Source organism: Acyrthosiphon pisum, chromosome X, assembly GCF_005508785.2.
Source record: "Acyrthosiphon pisum isolate AL4f chromosome X, pea_aphid_22Mar2018_4r6ur, whole genome shotgun sequence".
In the NCBI taxonomy this organism is placed as follows: domain Eukaryota; kingdom Metazoa; phylum Arthropoda; class Insecta; order Hemiptera; family Aphididae; genus Acyrthosiphon; species Acyrthosiphon pisum.
In genome coordinates, this window is record NC_042493.1 from 19566890 (window position 1) to 19592134 (window position 25245).

Genomic DNA, 25245 nt, shown 5'->3' on the forward strand with positions numbered 1-25245 from the left:
TTTGACACATAGATTCATTTTATTCTAGTAATTTACCTACCAACCTACTAATGAATATTATGCAATAAGTTTGTTGTCTATAATAATATGTATTTGTTTTTAATATGAACTTGAAGGTACCTACCGCCTACCGCCTAATGTCTTAATGTATTTCTGTTTTTCAAAATTGTGATCATTGTAAGTAAGTAGTAAGTTACATATATGTCGTGTATTAGGTATAATTATTTATTTGGATTTATTTTGTTTTATATTAAAATATAATTAGAAGTTAAAACTTTTGAGTATTACTCTAATAAGTAACAAGTGATGGCAAACGATAATAGAGAAAGAGAACCAAATAATTTAAATGAAAATATTGATGATGAAATTTTCAATTTGAAAGATCAGATCATTTTTTATGGCTATAGTAAGTATTATTGTATTAGTATAGGTATCTAAATAATATAAACAATGCAATGTATGATTCAACATAGCTACAGCTTTAATACGTTCAATTATCTATTCAACCATTTTAAATGTGTAGGCTCTACATTTTAAATTTATCAATTACCTATAATAGGTACTAAATTATAGATAATAATTATAGAATTATAAATTAATCAACAACAACTGTTCTTACAAGGTTAATTCTTAACAAGGTTGTGCAGTATCTTAGATTCAATATTGATACAAGCTACTCGATAACACACGTTACATGAAATAGTATTTTTTTATTTTATTTTTTTTGGGGGGGGGGGGGGGGCTAACCTTAGATAGATGAACAAAATTGTACAAAATAAAGTACATAATACTGTACGTTTCAAAGTTGAAATTCGTGAAAATTAACTGATCCGGGTGTTGGGGTAACGTTACCGTAGCACCCGTAGGATAAATTTGGATTTGGGGGGGGGGGTTTGAGTGTTGTACGAAATTTAATTTTGGTTGTACAAAATTGTACAAAATAAAGTACATAATACTGTACTGTTTAAAGTTGAAATTCGTGAAAAATAACTGGCCCGGGTGCTGGGGTAACGCACCTTCGCCCGATCTGTGATCTACACAAACGGCCACAGGTTGCGCTGCGGTCGTTATGTTACTACTTTAATCCGCATATTATTTTTTAGTACTCCACAGGTACGCCATTGTCAATTATTACACTGTTTAGTGCTTGGTTTTGTGAATAAAATTGTGAACCTCAACGACTATCTGGCAAGTTTGTAAAGAAATTCGCGATTTTCGTTGTCATGCCGTCTCCGCGTTCGTTCTCCGCATCCAGCCTCGACGACGTACACGACTATGATTTGGACGGACTAGGCGGCTGTAGTTTCGATATAATAAACGAGTGAGTGCCGAGTTTTCATTTTTATTATTTAAGTAATTAATTTTACACGTCACAAGTTTACAATGTTCATAATTAACCTATTAAACTGAAATCATATTTACTCGTAAGTACGTACCTACGTAACGTACAAGGATATCTTTATCAGATGTTTTCAATATTTTCTGGTGTTAGTTTACACGAAGCATTGCTGACCAGTGATCTATATTAAATATTTATATGCTTTTGATAAACTAAATTATCGTTTTTCGGTTATAGCAAAAAAACGCGTATTGGGTTGGACACATAATTATTTAAAATCAAAATAATAGTGCTTTGAATAGTTACTGTGTATATTACTTATATAATTACTACTAAGTATTCATTATACTCTTTCTCAAAAGAGAATAATTAGTCGGCTGACCAATTTAGGTGTGTGCTGCATATCACCCACCAACAACCCGGTGTTAGCGTTATCACAATGATATCGACGCGCCAATTGCATCATTCACAACGGGCAAAAAGCGATTTTTCTTTTTTAAGTTTAGTATGGACAGTATTTTCCTAGATATTTTCTAGAACAGAGTACCTACTATGGATATACTTAACCTACATATTTTCAATTCTTAGAAAAAAGAATTTTGGTTTTAATTCTACCTAGCTTTAAAAATATTAAATTTTAATCTAAATCCAGTACTTTTTAACATTTTATTATAAATATCAGTCAATAGGTATTAGTATTAACTGATTCTTAACAGTAATATATACCTATTTTAAGTACCTATTTATCCATAAATTGCTTGTAAAAATCATGTTAAATTTTTTCTATACCTATATAAAACCGAGTATAAAACTAAAATCTTCACTATATTTAAAAAGTTAAATTTATGAATGTAACAAATAAGTACCGAAAACACTGGCAGGAACCATTTTTTTGGGAAAAAAATATAAAAAACAAATAAAAAATAATAGACTTTAACAAGAACCGAGACAAGAACCAAATAAATACTGCACTTACATATTTTCATGTTTTGTGTGCATTTTTTCTGATATGGATTTTTATTATATCTAAGCCCTTTGTATACCGTTGGCTTACCATATATTTTTTATGATTATTTTTGTTTTGCTTTATTTACAAGGTAGATAAAATATAGTACAATAATATGTGTGAGATTAATCTCAAAATATATGATATTACCTTATTATTCTTACCTATAAGTATACCTAATATTATTCTAAATATTATTAATGAATCCACGAAAAAAAATCAATATAATTAAAACTAACTTAATTATCTAAGTATAAAACTAAATCAATTATATTGAGGTTTTTAGGTACATTATTAATTCTATAGGGATTAGTAATTGAGTCTATTACCTATCATTTATCCAAGATTTTTTTTGAAATCCATAGTAAATTAAAAAGGGGGAAAATAGGTAGGTGTTAAGAAGGTGACTGTAATGGATTTGTTTTATTTGAATTCAATGATATTATATTATTGTATACAAAAATTGATTCTGAACAAAGACAGTCTGTTAGCCTATTATTATTATTATTATTACCTAGTCTATAAGAATTATATTTCATGATATATTTTTGATATTGCTATTAAAGTAATTTATTTTACTACTAGTATGATAGGTTGATGTAATTATTGCCGAAAAAGTTTTAGATACCTATCAGAGGCGTAACTAGGGTGAGGCGAGCGAGGCGTTTGCCTTGGGCGCCTGATGCTGGGGGGTGCAAAAATATTAAATGATTAATTTATGAAAAAATATTGTCAAAATAATATTTTTCATTGCTACGCACTAATCCGTAAACATAATGTTTATTTTTTTCCCCGAAATTACGACGACGTTGATCTTCGATAAGAATAGTATACCATTATTAGTTATATGGGTATTTTGTTAATAGTAGACAGTAGTCAGGGGCGGATTTACCCATAGGCCACCAAGGCACTGGCCTAGGGCGCATTTATATTTTATATTAATTTTTTTTCGCGTACAACTTGCATGAGACTGGAGAATGGCTCACGTAGTCACGTCGCAGTCACATTTTAATTTATAATCTATAATAACCTTGCCGTTTGAGTTTAATCCTGCGACAAGCGCGCTGCCTACGCTAGAGCTTCGACATCGACGCTCGACGAGGCAGTTGCCTATGTTAATGCATGGGAGATGGTATACGCCACTATACGGCGGGTGTGCGGCGTAAACACGTACAATATTGTGAATGGCGCATGCGTTAAACGCCAGCCAAGGCGGTCAAGTATACTGCCTCGGGCCGCCGAGTTCGTTACTACATTGTATATAGCCGATCTACTAGCTAGGTGGGGGACAGCTCGCACAGTGCTTAGTGGAATGACCCGCCTCACCCCGCACCCGGCACCACAATACTGGAATTAATTCTGGAAATCAGGTGTCTTCATAAAGTAATTAATAATAATAAATATCTAAATTTGATATAGCAATTTTATAGGTAAATTATTATTTATAAAACATTTTATTTTATTTTATATTTTATATTAAAACAAATTAAATAAAGGGAAAAATCTTAAAATTGTAATTTCTCAAATTTAGTCGCACTTTAGAAAGAGGATATATTGTAATTAATTGCAACCGTATAAATAAATAAAAAAATATATCTGAGCATACTCAGAAACATCAATTTTGCTAGCCACTCTGTATTATAAACTTCTTTAAATTTAGTCTTATTATTACGTAAAAATTGACGAATTTTGTCCAAACAATTTACAAATTGTTTTAATGATATAGCCCTGCTTAGTCAGCGTACATTATTGCACAATAAAAGAGTATCATATTCACAGTTAACATCATTTAAAATTTTTTTAAATTGTCTTTTATACATATCATGAGCAACTATAAAATTAATAATTTTATTAACTTGTTCTGACAATTCTTTTAAATCACTTGTGCCGACTTTGGAACACAACATTTGCTGGTGTATGATGCACTGAAATCCAATTATTGGATGTCCAACATGCTTTCAAATAACTTAACAAAACCTATTAATGCTACAGTCATATTATGCCATCCGTCGTAACGGAAATAATTTTTTTTTAATTGATGTTGAGTTTTTTTATTCATTGACAACAATATCACAAACATCTGTAACTCTTGTTCTTTATGGTATATTAGCTAATTTTAAAAGTTTCTCACGCATTTCATTCCCGTTTGAAAAACGAGCGAAAATTACTAATATAGCAGATGACTTTATCAGTTGTTTCGTCCAAACAAATCGAGAAGAAATCACAACTATTAATATCAGACTGAAGTTGATCAGAAATATTGACGGTCATTTTTAAAACTCTTTCTTTAACAGTATTTCTACTTAGTTGTAATTCTTAAATTCTCTGAAGTATTTTATCTTTATAATTAAAATCTTGGAATAAACTAGGAGCCGCTTTTAACATGACTGTTTTTTAAAACTCGCCTTCACGAAATGGTTTTGAGTGTTTGGCAATTAAATGAGAAATTTCAAAACTTTCTTCAGTGACATTATTAAAAGTTTTTACGAATTTACATAACAAATTAGATTGGTTTTCAATTACCTTCAAGCGTTGAGAAATAACTTCTTTCCTTTCAGCAATATTGAACTCTGAAATGTCTTTAATGATTTGTTTCAAAATGTCATTTAATAGAAGATGTCCGAATTAAGAGCACAGACTGCATTGACTTTTATCTCCATATTTCATAAAGCCATATTCAATTGTCCATGATGGTAAAACATTTTGAACATCCTGTAATTTTTGTTTTTTTTTGCATATGACATTTTGAATAAAAATTAATATAATAACGTAAAATTCACACACTTCTAGTAATCTAGTGTCCCACTATATTACAACATATAAATTATATTGTATAATAATAAAGATAAGATATCTGAGCCTTCATAGTTCTGTACTAAAGACTATTAATTATTAAATAAAAAAAAAAGATAAGATAACAATACGTCGTTGTGAAATATATATTATTAATATAAATATGTATGGACAAATGAAAGTTTTTCGAGTGCCATAGAAAATCTCATGCCACTTATTTTCCATCCCTGATATAGATTATTTATAAAATACTTGCAGTTAACACGTCATGTATGTAATTAAACATCATGTAATACATTTGTTTTGATCTAATGTTGATGTTTTTTCTATTAAATTAATTAATAGGCATATAATGGGTTATGCCATACATCTGTGTTCATGGTTGTACTATTGTACTAATGACATATTAAATATTAATAATACTTATTTGATACTTAGTTATTAAGTTTTATGGCATAATCACTAAGTACAATATCTACATCAATACAGCGGTTTGTGTAATTCACTGGATAATGGTGTATGAATATTTAACTCCACACGCCCCCCCCCCCTCCCCCCACCAATCATAACAAATTTTATTTGTAATAATGATAATAATGATGTAATAAGACAACAAAATAGATATGTCACTCATTTTCAATTCATGTGTTACATGCACCTTAGTTAACTTCGAGGTTAACTTGTTCTTGTCAGTTGTCTATTTTAAAAATTATTATTATGTGTTTTTTAATATTTTTTTTTTTTTTTTTATTATTTCCTAGAATCGACAAATTCCTTGAAGGTTTAAATGGTGCCGAACCAGTTAAAACAGCCGATTTGGTAAGAATCTTTGACCATGTACATAAGTATATTCACATTAAAACTATTGTATAATTGTATGCCATATATTAGTATATTTATTACCATGTTAACCAATACTACCATACCTATATATTATATAAACATTTTTTAGCCTGTTATCTTTAAGAGAATGTCAGCGCACTATTTGTTTTCTCTGTCTGGCCCACGCGCAACATAGACTAAATGCTTGAACGCAGAATCATTTTTTTCTATGTTCTTAAGTAGTCTTAGAGTAAAATTACCCATTACAAAAAATGTGGAGGATAATATTTTTGAGGGAATGATATCGATTATATATTTTATTGTATTTGACTTTGTATTACACTTTTAAAATAAACAAAAAAAATTGTTGTAAATTTAAATTATGTCTAAATTGTTTTAAGTCAATATTTAGAGAAATCAATATGTCATTCTCTATCTTTTTTGTAATGGGTGATTTTAGATCACTTAAAAACATAGAAAAAATGATTCTGCGTAAATATGTCTTGTCTATGTTGCGCGTGTGCCAGAGAGAGAAAACAGATAGTGCGCTGACATCCTCTTAAAGCATTGAAATTCTCAATCTTTTTATTCTACGCCTACTTGATAATATTACATAAGTGATAACTTACAAAAATTATTAAAATATTAATATTTTTAAATGCACATAATTCATTCAAAAATTGAAATATTGTAAAAAATCAACGAGAGAACATGAATAATGTTCTTACCTAAAGTTTGATAATATGTCAATTCACTCTATAATCTAATCTGACACACTATAAAAACTGCTGAACAAAAATGTGCCATGTCGTAAGTGTGTAAAATGGAGACTGGAGACAACACATATGGCACAAATGCACAATCCTCTTAACAAAATATTATATTATATTATATATTATATTAAAATATTTTATTTTTACAACATTGCCTATATTGTCACTTAATATCTGGGCATTGACAATATTATCCCATTATGTTCGGAAATAATCATATTAGCTAAATATTTACATTATTATCTAAATTCCATGATTTTAAACATTTTTATGCTCAATCTATACACCATTCAAGTTAAGAAGGAACCTCGGCTGCCAATTTGTGTGCAGGGGCGTAGCTTAACCACACAGATGGTAATAAATGTTACCAGAGGTTCCCTCTTCATGTGAGTGGAGTAGCACTATTTAGTTTTAATACACATTTTTAGGTTTCCAAATTCGTTAAAAATAATAATATTAAAGACAAAAATTTGTTATAATTCAAATTGAACTATATTTATAAATTTTGACTTTTTAACAGATACACATATCATACACATACTTAAAAAAATTTCAGACATTTATCAAATTAGCTTTTATACAAATTGTAGAATCCTTATAATATACCCATCCATTCTTACGTCTAGCTTCCGTAGATATCAAGATTAATAAATCAGTTATATTAACATTATAAATGTATTTATTTATTTTTATATAATATATGATTTGTTACTATGCTTTATTATTTTTTGTCCTTAGATATTATTGATCTTAAGATTAGGTAATGAAGTATTTTAGTTATTAATTACTATTTTTAATACCATTTAATAGTATTTTTCGAGGTATTTTCTTTAATTTTGTATAGATAACTTGAAATTTAACATCTTCAAATAGTGTGTTTTTTCTAAACTATTTATTTATATTTTTGATAGTATAAATAATTTAATGTTACAAAAAAACTTTACAAATCATTTGAAATATATAATATAATTTAAAAAGTTAAATACATTTTATGAAATATATAAATATTTGATATTTTTTTAATGATTATTCAGGAGGTAGTTAACAACAATACTCCGACCAAGCAGATTGATGTGGAATTTGTTGGGTAATATTTTTTTTGTTTTAATTATTTTAAGATTTATTTTTGTATGAAGTTAAAATATTAAAATTTTAAACAATTTTAGTAAAGATTCAGCCGTGTTTCAACTTCTAGAAGACCATGAAAACTATGGTGTGTATGAGCACAATCCAAATGAATGTAACTGGAATGTTTTTTATAAAACACTACCCCCTGTAAGTTATTTGTCCTAAAAAAAATAATTAAAAATTAAAAAATGAATTAAATAAGAGCATAATATTATGATCTACTGTTTCCTAAGCGTGTTATGTAAATAATCAATTCTTTTAGGATGAACAAAAATTTATCAAAGTAGAGCCAAAGACTGAAATTGTTAATGGTAATTATCAACTATTTTTATATTTTGATAGCTTTTATTTACAAAATGAATAACAATTTTTTTTATTTTTTTAAAGTACCTTTTTGGTTCTAATTAAATGTATAAACTTTGGAAAATTCTTAAAATTACAATTATTAATAACCATACAAATATCATATTTTACCATTAACTTGGTAATTAAAAAAAAAAAAATTTCTCCAGATATCAAAATGTGCTGGTCTTACATTTAACTATTTGAATGTGTGGATAAACATTATCATATTTGAATATTGAGACTGATTTATTTTCATGATTTTTAATAGTTATGTTTATATTTTTAGATTACTTCAACACAGACTCTGAAAACATATTGGAAACCTTCTCTTTTAACCTTGATAATACTCAGGTAATAATTTACTAAAACATATTGGAGTTTCATTAGATTTTTAGTATAGGTTGCAATTTGAAAATGATAATTAAAAGGGTGAAAAATATTATAATTATATACAATTCTAGAATAACACATGGATCAAACATTTAAAAAAAAAGCAAATACTTTTAAATATAATGAGTGTTTTATGCTAAAAGATCACCCTTTATAACTAGCTGTTCCGCCCAATGTCTTCCATGCCAAAGATTTGTTGTATTTTTTTGGTAATACCTATATTTGTAAAAAAAAAAAATGTATATCATTCATACGGATTTCATAAATAATAATAAGTATTGTGATGATTATAGATTTTTATCATATTATTTATGCAGTTGATGTTTATACAACAATTAATTTATTAGATTTAATTTTTGTATATTGCCGAAATAATTAAGTTACATGGTCATTATTCATTAAATGCCTACATTTTGTCAACATTTATTTTAAAAGAGACATTCTGTAATTCTATATTTGTACATGTGATGTAATTTGTAGAAGAACCTTAATATATTTATTAAAAGTTAATATTTTCATATCAACTTAAATAAATATAGCTTAACCAGTTGAAAAAGATCCTTATTAATTTTCAAAACTATTACACTTGCATAAATTTAGCCACTTATAACTACAATATGAAGACCTACTATAAACCTAATTTGTTAGTATACTTGGCTATTTTATTGTCATAATGTATTCAAATATGTATAAAAATTCATTTTTTTATGAATGATTGAAAGCTTTATTTGTATTTCTTTTAGTTTTATTATTTTAAAATATTAGGTTAAAACGTAGTAACTTGTAAATAATCTTATAATACAATAGTATTGCATCGTTTTTTTTAAATATGATAAGTTCCAATGTTAATTTTTATTTGCTTAAATATTTGTATTCTATCCATCTATCTATCTGTGGCGTTTTATAAGCCATTTAGGATCATTGCCGCAACAACCACTTGCCTCCACTGATCTCATTCCTTAGCCAGTTAAACTCCATTCTCAATTCCAAGCTCTTCTAAGTTCTTGTCCACTCTATCCTTCCATCTTTGTCTGGGACGTTCTCTTGGTCTTTTTATGTTTGGTTTCCATTCCAATTATTATCTATGATCTCCACACATGGCCAGCCTATCTCAATCTACTACTTTTTAACACACCATTGATGGTTGCTTCTCCATATAGGTCTTTAATCTCCTGGTTTGTCCTCATATCATATTCACCTTTGTTGTTTTTTTTGGGCCCATAGATTCTTCTTAATATCTTCCGTTCAAAGATTGCTAATTTGAGTTTGTCTGATTTTATTGTAGCCCACACACTACATGCATACAAGGCTTATTATTTATTTAAATCATAAACACCCAAAATCATAGAGCACAAATACAAAATAAAAAATATATAATTTTATGCTTATCGGATAAATCAGTTTTTGAACATTCTTCTGAAGCTTTTTCAACTGGTAAAGTTATTTTTAGTTATAAGTAACTTGTAATCGAGAAAAATTTGCCTAAAGAAATCTTATAAAACAATTATTATATGCATTGTATTATTTTTAAAAATGTGAAAAGTCCCATATGATTTTTTATTCACTTTAAATAAATATTATATTTTTTTATTTACAGGAAAAACAAATTATCGGAGAATATTCTTCTAATGTTATTTCAACTGGTAAAATTATTCTTCCTTATTAATCTTGTCTTAAACTACTAAATTTAAACTAATACTTTTAGCTGCTGATATTAGTGAAACTTCATTTTATGATGATGTATTGGAAAATTTCTCCTTCAAGATTTCTCCATCAAAAGTTGACAATATTAAAGTAAGTTATAAGTATGTACCTTTAGTGATTATTATTTATTTCTTCGTATGGCTTAACAAATCATTTACAGCAAAATTAACAATAAAATAATAAAATAAAATATAAACATAAAGTATAATTTAACTAAATTTAGATTAGAAAGGTTAAGGTTTTATAAATATATAATATAATATGACATAACAATGCGTTACAGTTTACAGGTTACAGGTGCACGTCCAGTTCCCTTATCCACTTTACTGCTTCCGGTGTTATCGCGTGGATTCCTTCGATGCCCTGGTTGAATTTCCTTATCTGGCATTCCTTTATTATGGGATTTATGGTTTGTCTATCGTTGCCGCAATCGCATGCTGGGCTGTCTTGGAGTCGCCATTTATACATCATATCAGCGATGCGGCCATGGCCTGTTCGAAGACGATTTAGTACAGACCATTCATGTCTAGGCAGTTCCATACCCATAACTCCTTGATTGGGGTCCATCACCAGGTTTTTGTTTTTGATTGGTAAAGTGGAGTTAGTCCATTCATCGCACCAGCACTTTTTGGTTTCAAATCCTGATCTTATTAGGTCTTTAGCTATCTTCCAAGGCGGTTTCCTTGACTTTAGTCTAAGTGCTTGTATATCTTCTAATCTTTCGGCTAGCAGTGAGTTCCTCCTATCTTCGGCTTTCCTGATAGTATTAATAAGTTTCTGCTTTCTTCGTAGGTCTGGTGGAGCTATATTGGTTAGAACTGGTAGCCATTGTAACTGGGTGGACTTCACCGTGCCGCTAATCACTCTCATTACGTTATGCAATTGTGTGTCAACTTCTTTCACGTGTGCACTATTACACCACACTTGGGCACCGTATTCAGCTGCACTGTATGTTAGCGCCAGTGCTGCTGTCCGTAATGTTTTAGCGCTAGCACCCCATCCTGTACCGGCGAGTTTTTGAATTAAATTGACTCTGGATCGTACTTTCTTTCCAGTTTTGACAAGATGTTCTTTAAATGTGAGCGTACGATCCAATGTTATTCCCAGGTATTTCGGCGTGAAGTTGTGTTTTAATTGTACTCCTTGGAATGTCACTTTCAACTCTTCTCTAGCCTTTTTGTTGTTTAGGTGAAAAGCACATACTTCAGTCTTGGTAGGGTTTGGTTTTAAACGCCATTTAGAGAAGTATTTGTTCATAATACTGAGGTCTTCAGTAAGTGCTTTCCCGCCATCCTCTAAATCAGTGCTTTGATAAGCAATAGCAATATCGTCCGCGTATTGGAACTTAAGCCCTTTCGTAACAGGTAGGTCATGTATATATAAGTTAAATAGAGTCGGGGCAAGTACCGAACCTTTAGTGATTAAAAATAAATAATACAGAATCTTGAAGAAGTACATGATATAATTAAATGTACCTAAAAGGTACTTTAAAAAAATGTCCATTTTTGTGAATACCATGAGCTCTAAATTTAACAGGTGGGAAAGTTGATTGAAATGTTTGTTTAACATTATTACTTAAAGTTGAATCTTTGCGGTACCATGGGTTTGGCTTTCTAAATGCATCAGTGGCGTAACCCATGACTAAATAAACAGGCATGTCAGCTCGATAACACTGCACATAAAATTGTGATAAAATGTTCCCCAGACTTGGAATAAACGCTAAAATATTGTACGCTATAATAATAATCTACATTATACATTTTATATTATTCTTTCCATGTCTGGGGAACATGCGCGACGATAGCGAAAATGAAATTTTAGCTGACATGCCTGTTTATTTAGTCATGGCGTAACCAGGATTTATTCAAGGGGGGGGGGTCCAAAAAAATTTAACTACTGTTTTTCTGTCCTTTTCCTGAGTATATACTTACATTTCATTTCTTAATAAACACAATTTGCCGATTTTAAGACCAATAAAAAAAATCACACAATTATATTATTTACATTTTAGATTCTGAGTGGAAAGATAAATGTATTCATTTTACGATGATTTGTGTCTGTCATCACCTTTTAGGACAGTAAAAGTGCTTGGACTTTCTTCAACGGTTTCTTTTCTAATAGGAAAGTGAATCTAGTTGGTACTTTGGGGGGTCAAAAGTAAAAATTTCCCAGTAGTTTTCAAAAGCGCCGTGAAAAACAAAATAAAAATTAAGGAAAAATGGGAATTTTTATGCAAAATCTGTTTTCGAGAAAATTGATTTTGGTTTTTGGTCCAACTCTTAAACAAATTACAGTAGGCACATGAAATTTTGACTAAATGTTGATATTTTCATTTTCTATACCTACAATTTTGAAAATATTTTGACTTATTTTAAGCTCTTTACGGACATTTTCAGTTTCCATTTTTTTTTAGTTTTTTTTTTTCTATAAATATTAATAAAATGTTATTTGTTGGTTAAAACAGTTTGAAAATTTAATAGAAGGCTCCTAGTTTATTGTTTCAATGGCAGACTGTAGATACTTGAAAATTCCACTGAATGTTTATATTAGCATTTTCTATACACGATAAAATTTTGAAAATAATTTGACTCTTTTTAAGCTGTTTACGGACATTGTCCGTTCAATTTTTTTACTTTTATTTTCTATAAATATCAATAAAATTGTATTTGTTGGGTAAAAAATGTTAAAATTTAATGCAAGGTTTCTGATATATTGTTACAATAGCAGTTGAAATATATTCAAAATACATACCTATGCACAATTTTTTTTTATAATCATTTAATGATCGAATTTCGACAACATTTATCAAATTTAAAATTGAATAGATATTTTGTAGTTAAAAATTCATAAAAATTTTCAACTTTTATACCTTGGGATTGAAAATTTAAAACAAGATCCCACGTAAATAGTTAATTCTGAAACCAAAAAATTAAAAAATACATAAGCACAGTTTATTTTTATAGTCATTTAAGTTCGAATTTAGACAAAATTACATGTTAAAAAACCTAGAATAACTATTTTAGTTATTTTGTTGTGATTGTATAATATTACTCATGGGTACTTGAAACTTCTAAAGTATACTATTATATATCTATGATAGTATCATGGTTTGTTGTTGATGTATAACGTGTTATAAGTACCTACCTAATAGATATTGTGATATTCCTGTGTATATTATAGGTCAATTTTTTTAATACCCTAGATATAAGTATATAATATGTCTTATACCTAGACTGATATACCATCTCCGCTCAGAATCGTTTTTCTTATACAATAATATTAAATCATTGAATTCAAATTTAATACCATCCATTACACAGTGACGCACTTGTAACCTACTGTACAGCATATCGACATCCACTTGTCCACCTTTTTTAAATTTATATTTACAATGTATGTAAATTAATTATTATCCGATTCTACGTGTTATCAACATAATACCTAATGTCCAAATCTAATCCAATAACTATAAGTAATAATCAAACTAATCAATACATTTCGATGAACATTTCACGGAAACTTAAAAATAAAAATAAAATTACGACATAAGCCAAGGGGGGGGATCCACCCCCCTGGGTTTGCCACTGAAATGCATTCTTCTAAAAATGTACATTTAATAATTGTAATTAAATTAAATATCAAAAATATAACATAACAATAATTATTTAATGAAAAACTGTAATAAGCATCAAAACCAACAGATAGTAATGAACTATTTCCCTGGTATTGATTTTTAATTTTATGATGAAAAACATTATTTCTTTGCGTTAAATCTGTGCGGTACCATGGGCTTGGCTTTCTAAATGCATTATTCTAAAAATATATGTTTAATTGTAAGTAAATTAAATATTGGAAAGATTACATAACAATAATTATTTATTGAAATACGATAATTAACATGAAAATTAACCTTATAGTTATTGTTTATGAACATATGAGGTATATTTGCGTTAATTTTAAAATTAGAAGGGTTTAAATATTTTATACAGATTCCACCTTTTACTTTATCACTAGATAAATTAGCCTAAAATAAATTAATTTTATTTATGAATTAATAATTTTATTGATGAATATCATAATTTATTGTGCATCAAAATGTGTTTTATTATTTAGTTGTCACAACACCAGCGTTTGTTTTCTCTGTCTATTTCACTTTTGATATGGTAACATATTATGTATTCATGAAATCATACTTACACAATTACAAATCTTTTTAGAGCATACTCAAACAATTTATAAGGAAGTATATTTCCTGTGCATTGGTCAGGTAGTTTTTTAATATTTTTATTTTTTATCTTGATAAGCATATTTGAATTTAATTTAACATCTCTTCTTTTAACAAAAATATATTTTCAAGCTGGATGCAACTTTTTTTTTCATAATTTGCATTAAAATTAATTAACAACTATTTAAGATTCAAACAAATCGAAGAACATATGAATGATAATGAAATTATTGAGAACATTTGCTACAAAACAAGCAAGAATAAATGCATATTGTTACCTATACTCCGGCCCACGAGAGTCCATATGTCAGAACGCGTCGCTGCGCATCGTTCCCCTTCTATACGCCGAATCATACCGGCCGGCAACGATCGCCGACAGCCGTCGTTAGCCGTGTTTTTATGACCCGCTGTATTCACGTTGCCGAGTGGTGGGAACAGCACTATGGTGGGAGAAAATTCGGCCGGCAGCTGTCGCGACCGTCAGTATCGATGCGCGGTTTACGTATGGACTCTCGTGGGCCGGAGTAAAGATGTTCTGTTATTTATTTAATTGATTAAATTGATTTTTTCAAAACTTCCTCACGGTCAACAATAATAAATGTACCATATTAGATAGGCCACTGAGGTGGATGGTACAGTACTGTATTACAATTTTAAGTTTGATGATAATCTAATAAATTATGACGAAAGTTGTCTATATTATGTTATAATCTAAAACATCCTAAAATTCTTTGCTTTGATTAGAATCTAAAAACAAAAGTGAAATATTTGTATTTTTAGGTAATGTTTTAAACAACGTATGAGTATATCTGATATCTTGATTTTTTTAAAGAGGATAGAGGTGCCAAAAAAAATGCCTGAAACTCCAAAATGCACAAATACAAAATAAAAAATATATAATTTTATACTTATCGGAACATTCTTCTGAAGCTTTTTCAACTGGTAAAGTTAGTTATTCTTAGTTGTAAGTAACTTGTTATGGAGAAAAATTTGCCTAAAGAAATCTTATAAAACAATTATTATATGCATTGTATTATTTTTAAAAATGTGAAAAGTCCCATATGATTTTTTATTCACTTTAAATAAATATCATATTTTTTTTTTATTTACAGGAAAAACCAATTATCGGAGAACATTCTTCTAATGTTATTTCAACTGGTAAAATTATTCTTACTTATTAATCTTGCTCTTAAACTACTAAATTTAAACTAATACTTTTAGCTGCTGATACTAGTGAAACTTCATGTTATGATGATGTATTGGAAAATTTCTCCTTCAAAATTCCTCCATCAAAGGATGACAATATTAAAGTAAGTTATAAGTATGTAATTTTAGTGATTAAAAATAAATAATACAGAATCTTGAAGAAGTACATGATATAATTAAATGTACCAAAAAGGTACTTTAAAAAAATGTCAATTTTTGTGAATACCACGAGCTCTAAATGTAACAGGTGGGAAAGTTGATTGAAATGTTTGTTTAACATTATTACTTAAAGTTGAATCTTTGCGGTACCATGGGTTTGGCTTTCTAAATGCATTCTTCTATAAATGTACATTTGATTGACTTACAATTGTTATAATAAAATAATTTAGTTACATGGTCATTATTCATTAAATGCGTACATTTTGTCAACATTTAATTTTTAAAGAGACGTTCTGTAATTCTATATTTGTACATGTGATGTAATTTGTAGAAGAACTTTTATATATTTATTAAAAGTTAATACTTTCATATCAACTTAAATAAATATAGTTTAACTAGTTGAAAAAGATCCTTATTAATTATCAAAACTATTACGCTTGCATAAATTCAGCCACTTATAACTACAATATGAAGACTATAATAAACATAATTTGTTGGTATACTTGGCTATTTTATTGTCATAATGTATTCAAATATGTATAAAAATTCATTTTTTTATGAATGATTGAAAGCTTTATTTGTATTTGAACAACATTCTTCTGAAGCTTTTTCAACTGGTAAAGTTATTCTTAGTTATAAGTAACTTGTAATCGAGAAAAACTTGCCTAAAGAAATCTTATAAAACAATTATTATACGCATTGTATTATTTTTAAAAATGTGAAAAGTTCCATATGATTTTTTATTCACTTTAAATAAATATATATTTTTTTATTTACAGGTAAAACCATTTATCGGAGAACATTTTTCTACTCAATCACATCTCCCACCTGTGCGATTTAGACCTCATGGTGTAGTTAGAGAAGTAAGTATAATCATTTAAAATTAAACAAATTATTTTTCTTTCAATTTATTAAAATATTAACATATACAATATTATAGTTTTTCACATATTCATAGCAATTTTGAATTTTAACCCGTAAGTGTTTGACTGTCATTTTCAAAGTAAATATTTCCCGTAGAAAATTCTAGTTAGGTGTTTATTACAGCATTAGTCATTATATAACATTGCCTTATAACATATACCTGTTTCAGATTTAATAAGCATTTTTAGCCTCTTATAGTATTTATAGAACAGTTCTAGTAATTATATAATATGGTGTTCTAAAAGTTTATTGCTGATAATGAATGATTTTTAATATCTCATAAGAACTGTATATATATAATAATTTTTAAATAATAGTGGGTCTCAATGAACATGTTTGTGTGGGACCCGCAAATATAACAATAATTTATTTACATTTTTATAATTTATTTGAATGTAGTATTTGTGTCCTGTATCTTTGGCTGGAACTACAATAAAATTTGTATCAAGGAAACTGGCAAATACAAGCATGCGAGAACAAATTCTCATAGAATTAGCTACACATGGTGTCATAGAGGCAAGTAATTTAAATTCACATAATATTTTAGTTCTTTATTATTGTATTAATCTTAGTTATTATGCCATATTGTTGGGGCTACGTTGCTAAACCCCGTAAGTCCCATTTATCAAATTGTTCAGTAACAGCAAAAAACTATTACATGTATTGTCAGGGCCGTAGAAATCAATTAATGCGCCTGGGGCGAAACCTAAAAATGCGTCCTTAAGTATTTTAATTTATGAAAAAAAAATTCAACACGGAATATTTTTTATAAACACATAATAAATAATGATTTTTCCCTATAATTATGTAAGCGTTTGCTCATTTTATTTAAATCAATAACTTATTAAAATATAAATATACATAATAATTATAAGTACATAGGTATAACACAATAATATCACTTTTACTTATAAGTAAAATTTAAATTGCAATTTTTCTAGTTTTTTCCCAGCATAGTCTTTAATAAGTTCGTTTATATCTAAAGTATTTATCAATGTATGTTCAATGGATACAACAGCCATATCAGATATTCGATCTTGTCCTATTGTGTCGACCTCAAATCGTTTTTTATGAGCTTTAACTTACTGAGTAATCTTTCACACGTCGCCACAGTTGGCAGTCAAAAATATGCGTAGAGATATTTCCACATTTGGATATTCAGCACGTGAAGAATATGTTGTAATTAATAGCTCGCATAAACTATATCGAAAAATTCACAGTAATAAATATATAATACAGAAAAAAATAGATTATGGCCCTCCTACCCCAACAAGTAAAAACATGAGAGTAACTTACTATATTGCCGGTGCACACAACCAATAATATATAATGAATAATAAATCTATACTAATATATAAAATGATATCGTTTGTTTGTATGTTCGGGGTTAACTCCGAAACTACTTATTGGATCGTCTTGCAGTTTGTTTTTTAATTAAAGAGGATATCACAAAGAAGGTTATAGACTAATTTAAAAAGGGAATTGATCACCCCCGGTAGGTGCTAAGACAGGAATTTTGAGATTTACGATAGAAATTTTTGTTTATTAATGGTTGCTATGGGTTATATGAGTTGAGAATAATATTTATTTATTGTTATTTTTTTTTAATTTGAATATTAATGGAGCGTATGAATCTCATTCGTTTCAATCAGTCGAAGTCACGATCAGACGAGTACATCCACTTGCGTAACGCCATCGCTACTGAAGGAGACGCGGCCAACATTGGCCGTTTGACCATTCTCTCAGCCCATTCTTCTTCTTATATATATAAAAATTAATGTTTGTGTGTAGATTAGACCTCTGAGAAGAAGGTAGGCTAATTTAAAAAGGGTTAAATTTGGTTTTTTTTATACATCGGATTTTAGTACGGTTAGGTTAGGTTAGGATGAATTAACTGATAATATTAATCCACCGTAGGTGGAATTAAGTAAAAACGACAAACTTCGTATAACTTTGATACTCTAGAGCTAAATCATACACTTACGTACAAAAAGCACGGTGTTCGCGATTTACCGCAGGTAGATTGCCTACCAGCTAACATACTGCTGTGAATCAGAATTTTTATTGTGGGCAACAGAAAAGAATTGAACAAAGTTTGAGTCATATAGAGTCAGGGTCGCCCCAAGGTTTTTTGGGGCCAGAGGCAAATTAATTTGGGGGCCATTCGACCATAATAAGATATGACAAACAAAATACTCACTGAGAATAACCAAATTTGTATGTACATTTTTTTTAATTTTAACCAATCAAGCTCATTATTAAGAGAGCGTAATCCATTCTCTAAGAAGTAAAACTAGGCATTTTATATTTCAGTTTATATGGCCGGGTCTTGTTGAAAGTAAATAAACATAAGTGTGTGTAATTCATAGTACCGATTACGTTGTATAGGGGCATCATAGTGTACGTCTGTATTTTACCTACGCCCATTACTTTATGAAATTACAAACATTTTTTTTTTTTTTAATACTGCCGGTGACTTCTATTACTACGCTAAGTAGCCAGTAGGATGTTCCAATTTAAATTTTGAAAGCAGATTTAAATTCTCCTCTAAATGTTCTATACTTTAATTGTCGCACATTTTTCATATTCTATATCAATGTATTTAAAATTAAATTATGATAATGGTTTATTTTTACTCTTTTTGTTAGAAAATTTCTAAGTAAAAAAAAAAATTAAAATCAGATAAATAAAATTGTCAAAGCATAGATAATTTAGTGACAAATTCAAGTCCTCTTTTGAAATTAATATCAGACCATTTTATTGGGCGTGATTGAAGTCGTGAGTTATGCTTTCGACCAATAATGAGTCTCGTTATCACGATCTATCCACATTATACTACACACATATACTATACACATTATACTAATATATTAGTGCGGTGGAAGAAACTGTTTTGAATACGCGGCTGGTCATGCTCTTACGCGCGCATTATATGACTGTATAAGTATTTATATTTTTATTTTATTTTAAGTATTAATATTATATGGATGACGCAAAGAAGATAATTTTTGTTTCAATAACGGTGGTCGGTGATGGTTCTTTGTTGTTAATTATTATACATTAAGACTTATGGGGCCCCCTAAAAATATTGAACAAATGGGGCCTGGGGAAAAATAGTCTTGTTTTCCCTCCCCCCCCCTCTGAACGGCCCTGTATAGAGTTGGTACATTTAACGGGCAACGAAGATAGAAATCTGGTGTTGAATTTACAACAAAACGTGTCAATATTTTACAAATTTGAGTGTAGATTTCCAGCTGGAGTAAGCTTGGTGTTGAAATACTATTACCTAAATGTTAATAATATTAATATTAACGTTAACATAATTTGGTGTACCCAACACTTATTTGATGTTGGATTGGCACTAGATGCTGTTTGTATCTCATTATAAATATTTCAAAAAAAATTTTTTTTTTTTTCTATATTTGTTCATTGAAACGACCTCAAGGTCTTTGACAATGCTTATCACAAGTGGGTAGTAGGGAGATCATGTGATCTATTTATCTATGTATATATCACTATATGCATGATACTACCCCCCTTCTCCAAGAGGAGACATGTGTGGTCTTCACTCCCAGTAGAGTGGAACCTAGTTGGAAACCGGATGACGCAATCGGACGACAGCACGGGAAAATGGTGACTGCGTAGAATCACACACATTTTTTGCACTTTGCTATGAATCGAACCGATGACTGCGTGACCACTGCACCACTCCGGCCCCTATTTCAAAAAATGAAAAATTTATTTCCGCGGGCTTCGGTTTTGATCTGCATACCGGTCTTTCATTGTAGGAATCCTTACCCAACGCCTAACCTACCGAGCCACTACCTAACATTGTGAATAACGGGAAAACGTTGTTATTTAAATGGAAATCTATAGTTTGGTGTAATTAAAATTGGCTATATTGTATATGATTTTAACACCAAGTCGTAAATACAACTGGTGTTATTTTAAACAAATGCAGTATTTAAGACTGGTTTTCTTCAATTTGACTGTAAATAAATGTTGTTTTAACTACATATAAATGGATAAACCAATACATTTTTTTTACTATTTTAACAATATTATGTTTGTTGAACTAAAATGTTAATTCAGTTACAGACTAGTTAGTGCTGCCTTAACAATCCTAAACACATTACTTGAAATTTAGTTGTTCAACAATTTATGTAAAAGTTAAATTAACTACTGATTTCTATATGTGCGTGGGATAGGCTATTTTTTTGCAATACGTTTTCATTAACCGTTTTGTATATTTACTTGCCGATCACATTAAACGATAACAATGGAATAAAAAATTATACATATCATCGTCCGAAAGCAAAATTAACAACCAATCACGAGCGAAGCTGTGACGGGTCGGCTAGTATTAAATAAAGTAATAATAAATATATGTATAAAATATAACTTACAATTTGGCGGTGTCATGTACTATAGAATATAATAAACAGTGACAATCGTCCATCACGCCCACGCTATAATAATTAATGATTTGTATAGAAATATCACTATATACACAGCAAATAGCGTCGAACAAATTTAATATTATAAATAAAAACTGACAAATGGCAATTAGCGCACTTGATTAAAAATAATAATTAATACAAAACTCGTAAAAATGGTGACGGATCTAGAGTAATTAAGATAATATTACTCTATGCCACGGACTCACCGATTCGTAATCACTTGACAAAATAATTGATATTATATAAGATGTAGAATGGATGAAACGCACAGCGACAATGCAAATATAATTGGTAATTGAAGGGTGCAAATGCAAAACGTGGTATTACATATTCAATCATGTTCAAGTCAAAACGTATTATTGCCCATGTTATTAGTATTGGAGCATACTTGATATCATTGCAAAACGCGGTATTGCCAATATTGCATTTTTCTTCACAATGTGGTATTGCAGGAAATAATGCGTTTTGTATCAACAGAAATAGGAACAACTTTAAAACGTGATATTGCCATTACCTTTTCAAAACCTGCAATACCACGTTTTGGTCTGACGAATTTTTAAAGCATAAAAAAGAATGTTTACAATTTAGGTAGATTTATTTTGACACTGTCAATCGTTTAGTTTTTATTTTTTACATATAAATAAACTTATTCTGAATGTTTATAGTCGTCAGAAAATGTGTTACAGTTTTCCTTGATTTGTGAACATTTTGGTTTTTGGCAATACCACCTTTTGCATTTCCACCCTTCAATTCCGACTAATTCCACATTTCTATAAAACAATAATTATTTTTATTCAGTTACTAAGAATTATTTCTTCAGTGTAAGGACTTTATAACTAGTGTAATATTGAAAGATGTTTTTACTAACTATTATTGATTTTATACTTTTATATAAAATATATTATAATTATTATTTATTATTTTTTTTTTCAAATATACGGACAAACGTTCTATTACATCATGGGAGTGTATAGTGCAATTAAAAAATCATTTTACACATATTTAGTAGTTAAAGAAAAGATTTTGATCTTAATTCAGGGAGTCAAAACGGGTTAAAATATTTCGGGTTTCGGGTTTCGTGTTCAAAACCGGGCACAATTTTTTGCGGGTTTCGGGTTTCGTGTTAAAAACCGGGTACAATTTTTTGCGGGTTTCGGGTTTAAAACCGGGTTACACTTTTGTGGGTTTTGAATTTTGAGTAGGCGTGACTAGACTTCATCCGCAGTGGCAGCCTAGCTAATAACCGGCGCTACCTTATTATTGAACCGAAAAAAAGTCTATACGCCAAAGGCCGTATTTTTTAAGGCCTCCCCTCACTAATGAAATATTTATGATTTAAAAAAAAGTCGGAATTATCTATTTACAATAATTATTAATGTATAAAACATAAGTACAATAATTACAGTAATTTAAGTTTAGAAATATTATCCACATACAGCCCTGGATTACACATTTACATTTTACACCACCTAGCTACAAATCAAAAATAATACAACAATAACATCCAGATACGTAGTTTTGGTGTTTGATAAGAATTTGACGATCGGAAAAGAAAGAACGAAATAATAGTGAACCGGAAAAGCCAGCATATATTAGATATTATTTTCAACAATGTTTAAATTAATATGCCTAAAGTGCGTTGAATTTTTTGTTAATAAAATATACAACACTGGCCGTTGTAATTTTTAACATAAAATGCAAAATTTTCATTTTTTTCGCCCTCCCAAGATAAAAACAAATCTCTATTTTTTGCGATAGAGTAGGCACCTCTAGCCCCCCCTCCCCTGCTACGGCCTGTGTATTGATATTTGTCAATTACATATTATTTTCACTTTTTCTTTCTTTTCTACTTTTAATTTAAATTTGTTTGCTATTCATATACACATAGGCGTGCGCAGAATTTCTGGAAGGGTAGTCATATACATAAGTACATATAACATTAACACACGCATATATTGCGTATATATTATAAATATTCATATTCACGCCTAAGTTATAAAACTAATTTGGATGGGGTAACCTCATTTAACTACATTTACCATAGGTAGTAAACATTTATTTTATGATTGGCTATCAATTATCATAATAATAATAATATTTAATATTGAGGGTGGCCGGGGGGGAGTTCGCAAAGTAGTCAAGTGCCTACCATGACTACCCCGTGCGCACGCTTATGCATATACATATACTATTTACTTCAAAATCAATTATCATCCTATTTCTATTAGGTAAATTTGTCTATTTGGTAAATCTCTTATAGTTTATATTGCACTATAACATCTGGGTTGTACTTGAGACATCTAATAACAGTTACTGCAGGGTCCTTTGCTGTGACAAGGTATAATAGGTATATAATATTTCACTAATGTAGAATCATTAAAATAACTGAAAAGATATTCAACTCTTTCTGGAGTCTTAATTTTGGCTTCTATTAATGTAGTTTGTTTGCAAGTGAATTTCCATTTTCCTGAGATGTATTTCTATTGTGAGATGGACACTGTCCACCTCCATTCATTATGGACTTTCTATAGAAAGTTTTGTGTGATTATCTAATGGTTGCACATTTTAATAAAGTATTTGGTATAAATTGTATATAATTTATGTAGTTTTAATCTACAAAAACTAACTTCTAACTTAGGTTACTATTTTCACCAAACTAACTTATATACTAACTTAGTTACTTTTTATATTAAAGTAACTTTAACTAACTAGTTAAAACAATGTGACTAAATTGTACAGCTTTGAAGTGTTTGAATATGTTTTTTAAATGTATTCGGAATACTTTAATACTCAGTTATTCGAATATAAAATAGAAGTATTCTTTACAAGACTGGTAATAAGATAAGAACCATTAAACTTCAATGCAACTCTAATGTATACTTTATTATAAATACTATTTGATGTTGGAATAAGAGATATTAAATAATATCAAATTTCACATTTGCATAATAATAATTATTCGAGTTACGAGGTTTTGATTTTGCTATTGTGAATACGATCTTTTGTATTTTTACGATATCTTATGAAAATACCTGAAAGTATTGTGATATTAATACCTCAAAATGTGCACTAAACTACAGTGCTTCAAAAATCCAATAGAAGAAATTAAAAATTTGAAAATTACGACTTACGGAGGTTTGCTACGTAGATAACTGCTGTAAATAAGAAGAACATTTTTTTTATTTTTATTGATTTAATAATAATTTTAGTTAAGTTTCTAAAATATAACTACCTAACATACTAAATATCCTTGTTTCAATCAAATTAATTATTTTTTCTATTATGATTTTTTGTATAATTTCCGAAATATCCAGTATTCATTTAAAATATAATAATCATCAGTCATCACTAAATACTAGTCTCTTAATAAACATACCAGTTGTCGTAGGGAATTTTAATTGACTTTCATTTAAAAAAATGTCATTTTTTTTTCAGAATAATTGGTGGACACCTGACGACAACTTTTATACGACGTATACAGAAAGAACTTGTGCTCAAAATGTATTTAAAATATATCCACATTCTAATAAAAATTCATATTAAAAAAAAAAAAAATGATGTAACTTTATTTATACATGTGTTCTTTTTTAATCTATTCGTGCTTTACAGTACAAATATCATATTTTCTAGGGAATATTATAAAAAAAAAAGGTCGATGTGTTTTGCATTCAATGGTACTAACTTATACTTATTAATAGGGTTCGGGACTTGTTACGCTTAAAATTATCGAAATATGCGTGAACATATGCAGTGAAAATCGTCTAAATATGCTACTAAAATAAACAGCTAATTTTTTATTTTGTTTTTGAAAGGCACATAACGTTTTATAATTATAAAAATAAAAATCTAAAAAGTAGGTAGGTACATATAAAAAAAAACAATTTATACACGGGTTACCTACTCATCTAGTCATCTGTGTCTTCTTTATGTTCATCTGTAAAATAAAACAAAAAAAACATTAATATAGGTAA

General features: G+C 29.0%; 1 protein-coding gene across 2 annotated transcripts; it reads left to right on the forward strand.

The window, feature by feature from the left end:
- Window positions 1–1056: 1056 nt before the first annotated feature.
- On the forward strand, window positions 1057–24838 carry LOC107882406. Of its 2 annotated transcripts, XM_016800701.2 has the most exons (13): window positions 1058–1321; window positions 5900–5957; window positions 7768–7820; window positions 7900–8008; window positions 8124–8172; window positions 8493–8557; window positions 10194–10239; window positions 10302–10390; window positions 15638–15683; window positions 15747–15835; window positions 16670–16753; window positions 17214–17330; window positions 24710–24838. In XM_016800701.2, exons 1-13 carry the CDS (start codon window positions 1224–1226, stop codon window positions 24815–24817), a joined length of 1011 nt encoding a protein of 336 aa, XP_016656190.1. In that variant the 5' UTR covers window positions 1058–1223; the 3' UTR covers window positions 24818–24838. The 2 variants fall into 2 exon arrangements, with proteins under 2 accessions (XP_016656191.1, XP_016656190.1); XM_016800702.2 differs by lacking the exons at window positions 10194–10239; window positions 10302–10390 and having other exon boundaries at window positions 1057–1321.
- Window positions 24839–25245: the final 407 nt, after the last annotated feature.